Source organism: Porites lutea, chromosome 5 (genome assembly GCF_958299795.1).
Source record: "Porites lutea chromosome 5, jaPorLute2.1, whole genome shotgun sequence".
Classification (NCBI taxonomy): domain Eukaryota; kingdom Metazoa; phylum Cnidaria; class Anthozoa; order Scleractinia; family Poritidae; genus Porites; species Porites lutea.
The window spans coordinates 10,067,304-10,077,803 of record NC_133205.1 but is presented as its reverse complement, the minus strand read 5'-3'; the positions used below and the strand labels follow the sequence as shown (position 1 = coordinate 10,077,803).

Here is a 10,500-nt window from a genome sequence, read left to right as displayed (position 1 = left end):
TAAGGTTGAAAACAAGAGAAAAATGCACTTTATTTTAGTGTCAATGTAATTAGCACGAAAGCATTAAATGAGGACACTATTTTTACGTCTCCTACTGGAGACGGGACGGCCATTTTACGTGGTCATCCAAGCCACGCGAGGGTCTAGCCATTTGTAGGGCAAAGGTAGTACCTTCATTTCTCACTCATTTTAAGACCATGAGTGTTGGTACGGTCCCGGGAGTCGAACCCGCGACCTCCCGCTCTGCGGTCAAGCGCTTTACCGACTGAGCTAATCCTGCCGCGGTTAAATCAACTAAGATTAAAAATACTAAGTACGGTATAAAGTACGCATTTACATGAGTTGCGATAGCTCGAAATTACTTTTAAAAGCAACTTCTTTTAAAATACAAATTGATTTAATCTGAAAACGTTCAGTATTACTTATATCAACCAATGATGTCAGACATGAAGTTTCAACTGTATTGGGGATTGTACAGCATCATTTTCGAATCATTTCCTCTATGTAAGAGAGTCGCTCTTAATAATAGTACATGGGAAAAATGCAAAAGACGAATACATTGTGGTATACAGGGAATGTCAATTCGTCCTTCCTATGCGTTACATTTCACTTCATTGTACACTGCTCTTTACAGGGATGAGATTTTTTATCCTCTCATCAAAGCGAAGATTTCCGACAATGACCCAAACCTCTCCGAAGACGCCCGAAAATTTCCGAATGCGGCCGAAGTAAATTTCTGAAGAAGTTTAGGTGACAAGAACAATCGGAAATCAAAAGTCAGAAATTGGGTGTTGTACGTTCACTCTTTTTTACAATTTTGGTTGTTGAGCCCGAGTGGGGGTGAGGAAGAGTTTCTCCCCACCCGTCCCGGCTTGTGACAGAACTGATAGGCATATACAGCCGACAAGCTTTGCTAATTAGCAGTCTATCTTAGCTTAACTATGGTAAAGTTTCAAAGCCAAGATAACCAAGATAAATGCAATATTAAAGTAGAGGTTTAGTTGGAGTGAGAATATTGCCATAGACAAAGCCGTGTTGACAATCATTGCACAGGCAATGATAAGTAAGCGAATAAGATTACTCGAATGCTTCATCACTGCTGACAAGATCAGTCCATTCATGGCCTGCAATTTAAAAAAGGTAGCATTTGAGAAACTAGCCTGCGAGGGAAGCTCTCCCGGCGTTCCCGGCGTTCCCGGAGAGCTTGCTCGCAGGTTTTTGTTGAGAAATTTAGGTCAGTAACACTTGCAAAAAAGTCAGACCAGTGGTATTGACGTAAGGCCCAGAGTCAACCGGTGAAATGGCTTCGCTTTAGCTAAACTTGGTGTGGAAACGCGATGCGACGAAGGGCTTAAAGCCAGACATACATGTGTAGCAGTGCTAAAGCCACGCCCAAATATAGGCAAATACAACATTTGTTCAAACATACCTGACAGAAAACGATGACTACAGTCCATTTTGAGTAGCCACTGAAAAACCCTGAGAAAAAGCTCAAGTCAGGAAATGACAGCTTGTAATTGTTTTCAATACGTTACTGAACCACAAACCATAAAACATCTTGCACGTATGGCCATGCTACGTATAGAGGTAAACAGTCAAGTCGCCCAAAAGTCATGCAGCCCGAAATTTTATCAGGTGTGATACACGGATAAATAAAGTAGTGTGTATAATGTATCTCGATCTTTAAGCAACAATAAGACGAAACAAGCGCCAAAAATGTGTAATCAGGTGCAACTGTATCGCGTGCTTTAAACCTTGATGAGGCGAAATACGCACGATACACGAGTAATATATCCCGTTCTCTTAGACTTGATAAGACGAAACAAGCGCGATAAATGTATACAGTAATAACATGTTAGGACGTTGTAGAACAAGACTAAATTTCGGGGAACGTAACTCGGCATTCGGACGACATAACTCGGGTTTCGAGATGACCTTGGGGCGACTTGACCGTAAACCATTAGGGCAAGTTCATTTTGTTGTTACTCACCGGCAGACGAATCGGAAGGCTGTGAATCCGATGTGCAGTAAGCCAATAAGTTGAACATCATGCCATAGAAGTACATCAAAGTGTTTTGCAAGTGCAGAGAGATCTTAGAAAGTCAAGAAACAAGCAGCAATAATTCATACCTAACTCAAAGGTTGTAGGGAATAGATTAAGAGAAATGAGTTTCAGTGCAACCCCGCGGTTATGACAAAACAAATCACATTGAGATGCGGGGATTATTACAGTGGAACCCGGTTAATACGGACACCAAAGGGACATACCATAATGTCCGTATTATTTGGCTATCCGTATTAAGCGGGCTCTCAGAAAAAAAAAAAAAAAAAAAAGCCCTGGACGCATGTTTATAGATCTAACGATTAAAGCAGACATTTTACCAAAAAATATTAATTTCTTAACCGCAACTGTAAAAAAAAGAAACCCCGCGATCATTGAACCTTTCAGTAAGTATTTTTTTAAACACAACAGTGGAATCCATGACTTTACTAGCCTCCCCCGCAGGCATTGTTAGGCGTGCGTCACGCGTTCCTTCCCCATTCCCCGCTCGTGGGGAAGGAACGCGTGACGCACGCCTAAGAATGTCTGCGGGGGAGGCTATGACTTTACTTTCTAACAGAGCTGTTATTGCGCCTGAGCCAGATGGACGTAATGTTAGATAGAAACTTTTGAAGGTCATTCGCCGTTTTTGTTAGAAAGTACGGAGATAACCAGAGTCCATAAGCGGGTAGACGATGAGAGTTTGTGACTCGGGACAGAGAAAAGTGTCCTTTGTCCACAATAAGTGGGTTAATTTTGGAAAAAACTATATGAGCTTTTTGTCGGGGCAAACAAAACTGTCCGTTATATACAGGTGTCCTTATTAACGCAGGCATCCGTAAAGCTGGCTGCTACCATGTTGGTGGTCTTTATAGCCTTTACTAAATGTCATGACGCGAGAAACTTAGCTACGAAAAAGAGATAAAAAAAACAATGTTACATACCTTATACTGTCTCTTCAGGATGTACTCTAAATAAAATAAACGAAAAGAATTGTTTTAATTAGTAAGGGCAGTATCATAAGAATTGTACCACATTTCTAAAGTCCCTTTTAACTGTTCCCATCTTCTAGCACTACATATAAGCCCCTCATACGGAATTTTTCACTAATACAACACACTTCACCTCAGTAGACATTTTAAAGTAACTGTTAATCTTGGAGACTGTCCTATCAATGCTTTGCAGAGCTCAAGGGCACCCAACGACCGAAAATGTTTCCAAATGCGTCAGAAGTGTCTCAAATGGTTTTCTCTAGGCCATGAAAGCCAGTTCGGTCAATTTCGAGCTGCCATAAACACTGTTCATCTGTTCGGATCTCTTAGGGGAACTTCGGTTGTCTCGAACGGCTTTTTCGTCTCATCCAGACCTGTTAGCTTCCCTCATGGGCACGGTCGAACGTTCGAGGGTGTGGCGTCGCCGTACGTCCTTTAAAAGATTCTAGCGGGCATTTTGTCTTAAGACCGAAATTTCCACGGGGCCTTTTTTTAACAAATAAATTGGCAATAAACAGTGAAAAATACAACTCCGAAAATCGTACGTAAGTTGGTAGCAAAACTCCGAATATCTTAGACGAATGGAACGGTTATCCAGAATATTTTAGCCTTTTACTCTAAAGACAGCGTTTTAGAAATTTCCAGGCCACATTTGCTCCTTCGAAAGGTTATTTTACTGAATAAAGTTAATAAGTGTCCTTGAGAGTTGTCTCTTAGTCAAAGAGCTTATTAAGGTTTTTTTATTTGTGTCAGCCACCTGTGACTTATGATCGATGAATGTTCACTTCTGATTCAAATCCATGGGACCAAGACAGTCCACCTTTCACTTCACGATGACTTAGCGAAAAAAAACTTCCACTTCTGTTAACTGATTTTTTTATCTCGTTCAAAACAAAATGTTAGTTAAAATTAAGTTGCTCCAAAGTGTTTTAGGAATGTTACTTCTGTTCCAAAATGAGAATATTTACCTGTTGAAATGCCAGCTAAGCCGGACATTGTGCAGTAAAACACCATAAGCAGGAGACCAGTCACTGTGACATATACATGTCTCGCAACATTGGTGGAGTTGTTCCGTACTTGAATGATATCCTGCGATGTTTGCAATCCTCCATAGCTGAGAGAAACATTTTTTAAACCCATCAGAGGAATGTACCCGAATTAGACAATACCATGCAGGGTTGCTAAGGATTTAAATGCAAGTGAAAGTATTTGGCTTGGTCCCTAGGCTAATAAAGATGTTATGTACGTACATTATCTGGGAAATCCATAGCTATCCATGAACGAATACACCACTTCCATTTTGTATCTTTTGTTGTCAGATAAAGTTAACCAGGGGTCGAGTACTAGTAATCGGCTCCTGAGTTAACAAACTAAAAATTTAATTTTCAAAAATGGGTTTTCCTTCGTTCCAGTTTTAAAAGTCACGTTATAAATAAGTGTTTTGCTTGTTCCAGTTTAAAACCCCGCAAAATACTGTCTCGCAAAAATGGCGAAATTAAGTACCATTTAAGGTATTATCAATACTGCTGGATAGAAAAAGTAGAGGTCAAACTTTGAAGAAGTAGCATCCCACTTCCTAGTCCCTAGGCCTCATTATGCCCCCCGGCCTATACGTTTCGGGTCACGTGGTCCGAGCAAGTTTTTGAGATACGTCTCGGATACGTCACCGAAATACATTGACCGCCGAGAAGGCATGGGAAGACGCCGTACAGGGACAAGGCAAGCATCCCACCTGGAGAGAGAGAGAGAGAGTGCGCTCTGTGTTGAAAAGCTTTGTCTATAAAGCGTAAAGATTTGTCTCTTACAACTTTGGCTGGATGAAAATTTCTGAATATAATTTGACTTGGAAGACAATTTTCTATTGACAGCTCCTGTATGGTCTACTGACTAACCTGTTAAAGCAACCTGCTAAAGTGATGAGACCAAGAGCAGTCCACTGCTTCTCTGAGATGTTCCTGGAATGCAAAAACAAATATTTAAAACAACAATGAAATACATACTTGTTCAAAGGTTGAGACGTTTCACAATTTATTAAAATTATTTACTCACTACAAAACTTACAGAATACTATTATTACTCATAAAACAAAAACAATCCCTCTTCAAATACTAAAAGTCTCACTTCCAGCCATTCAGGAATGAAGAGAAGTCAGTACCTTCTGATTATGAGCCAATACAAAATTGCAGTAAGTCCTGTCTTGAAATTACATAGCACCTGTTAAAAACAAAAACAATAATAAGGAATTTGTCTTCCCTCGGAGTGTTTAGAAAATTGATTCGCTCTAAGTTTAGGCATCAAGATCTTGTTGCTTATCATTGTATCGCCAGGACCCTATATTGGGGGGAAGTGGGGGAGAGCTTTTGGTCCCTTGTCCACCCTGTTGGCCAGCCCTGTGTTCTCCAAGCACAACCCAACTCTGTGAGTTTGAATGGACGCCACTCTTAAGAGGTTGCCAAGGTTATGCACTGCACTTGGCTGCACTTCCAGGCTCCGCCAGCCTCACAGGCACCTCTATCCACTCTCATCTCTGTTGATGCATTTTAAATGTGGCTGAATGAAATTACGGCTAAGTTAAACTCACCACCATGGCTCGCTAGCAGCCTCTTGAAGAGATATGTGGGGGTTCCCTAATTGCTTTGCAGGGTTTCACGTGTTTTTTTACAGCTTTTCCCTTAAAGTCAGGCCATTACATTTGCATGTTGCCTGTCATGCCTCTAGCTTTTGAAGGGTTTTTCTGCTCCCAATCTAGCTCTTCCCCCCCCCCCTTGGTATGTTAAATATGTTAGTTTCCAAAAGTAAGCAGTATGACGGTACTTCTTCTTCCAAAAATGTAAAAATTAAGAGCACCTCCCACAAAAAACTGATGGCCAACTCTTAATTGTAGCAGGTGCCAGTTATCATCAAGCCAGGGGGAAGTATGAAAGGGAGAGCCTTTTCTCCCTTTCAGACACATCCTTGAGATTTCTTCCTTCTCCCTAAGAAAACAGGTGGCTACTACGCAGGTTAGACACTACGGGGTGATGTTTGCATAGTCATTGACTGGCCTGCAGCCACACAATACCATCCCCACACCACAACCACTCCAGCAACTTTCACCTCGTTTCATGGAAGACAACCTAACCAGCATCCTAACCCCAAGAAGAAAACACCCTCACTGCTTGCATTTTCAGAAAAAAGGTCATGTTTAATGTAACAAGTCAAAGTTAAATTCAGGTTGAAATTGTTTATGCTAGGTTGATTCTCAATCTCCTTTGTTTCCTAACCTCAATTGTAATTATTCAAAAATCACCCTAGGCTGAAATTTAAACCTGAATGTAATTTGACCTGCAACATTTACATGTTCTTCCCGGTTTTCTAGCATTTACACGAGGTTCCTGGTTCTAATTCTCCTTCCCATTGTTAAAATGGGGTACAAAGAGTTATATATGTGAAGTTGCCAGTTGAAAAGTGTAGTAACAAAGCAATTGAGTATGACTGTACCTGGAAGCTGGCTGGATCCAAGTAAACCTGCACATGAACAGCAGTGTTGTTACTGATGCAGTAAAGAAATGCAGGGATAGAGAAGAAAACGACTGTTTTTATTGGTGGATAGTGTACAGCACCACGCCACATCTCAGGCAGTAGAAGTATCACTGAAAAGAGAAACTAAAACAAGTAATAAATGGTCAATTAAGTGTGTGCTCCCACGATAAATTCTCCATAATTGCCAACACAATTAGAAATGGATAATTATGTACTTTGGGAAAAGTTCACAACCTGTGACGAGTGGAGGGATTTCCAAGGTACTCACTTTCAGCTTAGTGCCCGCCCAGTTAAGAAGCTTTTAATCGGAATTCCCTTGAACTTCTGATTCAGTGAAGAGGGAATTTCCAATGACGCTGGGACTAGTTTCTCAGTTAGAAGGTACTTAAGTTTCTGAAGAAATTCCTTATCTGGCACCTCATGCGCTGCTACTATACATGTATTTACAAACTCTTAACCCTCTAAGACCCAACATCAATAATTATAGAAATTCTCCAGAGTGGTATCCATACATATCCTAAAAATAGTTAGAGAGAACTTGATAAAAGATCAAAGCATTTTCCGTTTGGTGATCACCTTATTTACTCTCATAACCTATTCTCTAATGTTTATGTATGGACATTGTAAGGAGAAAATTGTTTTTGGCCATACTTGGAACTTAAAGGGTTAAGCTATGTATACTGCAGACACTAGCTCATCATGAAGGGATTGACTGTTAGTTACTCTCATGTCACACCTTGATAACTTCGCTTAACAACACCACTGATGCTGAGCTGAATGGAATCTTTCCTTGGTCATTTTTACACAAGTTGATCAGTATTGCATGTGAGCCATAGATAACAACTCTGCCAATAGATGAGTAATAAACAAACTTTATTAATAATTACTCCATGGAATATTTACCTTGCAGTTTTTTAGAACACTGTAATCATTATTGTTGTGAAGAACATCATAGATGTTAATTAATAAATAAAATTTTTATATTAAATATTTTCCCTCTATGGCATTGATTTTTCCTGCTTTGCCAAAATTTTTGTGGGATAACCCAAATTGTTTAGACTGGTTTGGCTGATATTAATTCCGGCCAAACTACATATTATGAAAATTCAAAAGGAAAAAAAGCCTCATTTCAGCCAATTACTGCTTGCGATATATACGTTATGACAACTCATGTACTCGGTACATGGAAAATTTTAGTTGTCTTCATTACACATGTACTTTTTATAACCTGTGTTTGTTGTAGGAAAAAACAACCGGGGTTCTGATACAGGGGTGTTTACTGTATCGTATTCACCAAGATTTATTTAATTTTTTCCTCACCCAGCTACCATCATTACTTTCCAAAGCACTTTCATCAGAGGGCTTGAGAACTGCTCAGTAGAAGAAGTCTGAGGTAGTCTGGCAAAAATCGATCTGGACATCATTTTGATGGATGAATGCAATAACTCTATGCAACGCTCTAATTGGAAAGAAAAACAAATTAAAACAAATTGGTTAAGATAATAATTGATATTCAATAAATTTGCAATAACTTGCAGCTAGGAACAGATCAACAGATTCGTCTTGATCAGCTAACTCACCTAATTGAATCTAATAAGGTACATCTACCGCAATAGAGAGAAGAAGTTGTTACGTCATGTTGCTATGGTAGCAAAATTTTCTGGATGACAACAAATCAAAAAACGTTGATGAACTTAAAAAAAGAATTCACACTGTTTCAGACTTCATCGATCTTGTTCAGTTTCAGATAATTTGTCAAAATTAATATTGGCTAAATTTTGTGGGGTTGAATCCAAAAGGACCTAGCCTGCGAAAACATCTGTTTCTCCTCGCTCTTCGCCGCTGCGGACGTTTTGCGCGGAGGAACGTCTGCGACTCAGCGACAGAAATTCCATACTGATGACGTAAAATCTGTCCAGAATCCGGTCAGAAGCGCTGGTCGGTCGACTGAGTAGTTACATTGTTTTAGCTATTGTTTACGAATGACAGACAAAAAGCCACAAAGGTCAAATGTAAACCCGGGATGTAAACGCGAAGAATCTCAAACAAAACAGCCAATATTTGTGGAATATAGTCTTCTCTTGAAGAAGCATTTGAGTTTTGCTGGAGCTCGTTGGCAGATGAACACAACACTTTACCTAAATCGACCAGAAAGACACGTAAAATTGGTCAAATTTGTATTTGGAACCCCATGACTACCAGATTTATTACATAAACATTGATTTACGTCATCAGTATGGAATTTCTGCCGCTGAATTGCAGACATTCCTCCACACGAAACGTCCCCAGCAGCGTAGAGTGAGGAGAAACGGATGTTTTCGCAGGCTAAAAGGACCCAGTGCTCAACACTAACGGGAGTCCTGACTAACCCAGGACTAGTGAAACTTCATGCTGGGCTAGCAAAAATGTACTCCTACTAGCCCTTAGACCAGTTCCTTTAGTAAACAAAATAAATTTGAAGAACTTCAGTCTATAACTTGGGACATTCTTTTTTTTAATATGCTTCATCAGTACTTAGGTTTTCTTTACCTTGAGTATTAAATGTAAAACCTAACTGTATGATTGACTTGCAAAACGATTGCCGTGTTGGAAATGGAATTATGCCTGGGCTGGGTGAACTCCATCACATCACTCCATTTTGAAATTTTTTCGCGCATCTACGAGAAAGCATCCTTCAATGGCCAATGATTCTTATGCAGTTTTTTGTACGTTGTTTCCAAAGGACCACACACAGCATGAAGAGAAAGAGATGCAGGTCATCGTTTTCTAGATCCCCAAAGGTTGAAAGAAACATATCCTTGGCTGGGATTCATTAGCAGAAAAATTTCTTGTGGAACTTGTAGCAGTGTGTGAACTCAAACAGTAGCGCTAAGCAGATTAGCAAATTGCAACTATGCTTTTATCGCAGAAACAGAAAATTTCTGTTTTTTGCCTTTACCAGTTTAAAGTTGGACTTTCAAAAAACGTATTGACTGTATTTATAAAGAATTGAAAACAAACAAGATACGGGAGGAGACTAGACACCGGAAGGAAATAGTGGTTCCACACCCACACTGGGTATATATTTTTTTGGGCTTTCTTTTTTTCTTTTGACCAGTGACTTCACCTCGTGGGCTAGTGATTTATGTCACTTGCTAGCCCACTGCCTAGCTACTAGTGTCCAAACAAGTTAGTGTTGAGTACTGGGACCATATTTCAGTTTAGAAAAAGAAAAAAAATTGTGTTGTTTTCACCTACTTTATAAAGCAGGTGCGTGAAATTAGGAAGTTTCACGTTGTAGTCGTACAACAACAGTTAAGAATACAAAAAAGCATGATGCACATGCAAAGTTGTTGTTTTGCTATCTAAACATATTGCTTTTTTCCTGTTTTTGTTACCGACACTGTCAACGTTGCTTAATGTTGGGATCCAAAAATTTTCCTACCATGCTAACGTGACGTCACACTTCTCCTCTCTATAAAGGATGTCTCTCTTGTTTACTTCAAATCAAATGTGACAACGCACTTCCGCTATGCACATTGTTTAAACGTGTATGATATTCTGTTGTGTGTTGTTTGCGTGAAGATTACATGAGATAGAGATTAAATAATAGAAGGCACAAACATAACAAAGCATTGACTTGAGACTTAAATAACGGGCGGAAAATTAGCTTGATGATCGATTCATGACAAGTGACAGAGAGTAACTGACGCAACGTACTTTAGAGTAAAGTAGACTTCAAATACGTAAATAAAATATCCATAATTAGAGCTATAACAGACAATGTAGCAAAAGAAATAAGTAACTCAACAAACCTGGCGATTCAACAAGGATTTGTAAACAAGGACTTTCTTCCGCGAAGTCATCAACAACAACAAATGCAACTAAGCAAATAATTGAATTTCCGGACTCCGGACAATCTGGTACCCAGAGTCCTCCTAGCGCTTCTCCATCCCGAGTCCCATC

The 10,500-nt window shown here is 39.6% G+C and overlaps 1 protein-coding gene across 1 annotated transcript; it reads right to left on the bottom strand.

Moving 5' to 3' along the window:
* Positions 1 to 10,459, bottom strand: LOC140937768 (probable UDP-sugar transporter protein SLC35A4). The gene is made up of 11 exons (XM_073387335.1): positions 10,350 to 10,459; positions 7,876 to 8,014; positions 7,292 to 7,400; positions 6,514 to 6,678; positions 5,189 to 5,247; positions 4,926 to 4,988; positions 4,002 to 4,147; positions 2,986 to 3,011; positions 1,991 to 2,093; positions 1,430 to 1,479; positions 1 to 1,124 (listed from the first exon to the last, which is right to left on the bottom strand). Exons 2-11 carry the CDS (start codon positions 7,977 to 7,979, stop codon positions 936 to 938), a joined length of 1,014 nt encoding a protein of 337 aa, XP_073243436.1. The 5' UTR covers positions 7,980 to 8,014; positions 10,350 to 10,459; the 3' UTR covers positions 1 to 935.
* Positions 10,460 to 10,500: the final 41 nt, after the last annotated feature.

What these genes read in the sequence shown, in the direction of transcription:
- LOC140937768 (XM_073387335.1), bottom strand. Translation starts at nt 7,979, where the DNA reads ATGATGTCCAGATCGATTTTTGCCAGACTACCTCAGACTTCTTCTACT. An exon ending in TGGATCCAGCCAGCTTCCAG is followed by an intron (nt 5,248 to 6,513) that starts GTACAGTCATAC and finishes TGTTTTTAACAG; the next exon opens with GTGCTATGTAATTTCAAGAC. An exon ending in TCCTGAAGAGACAGTATAAG is followed by an intron (nt 2,094 to 2,985) that starts GTATGTAACATT and finishes TGACTTTCTAAG; the next exon opens with ATCTCTCTGCACTTGCAAAA.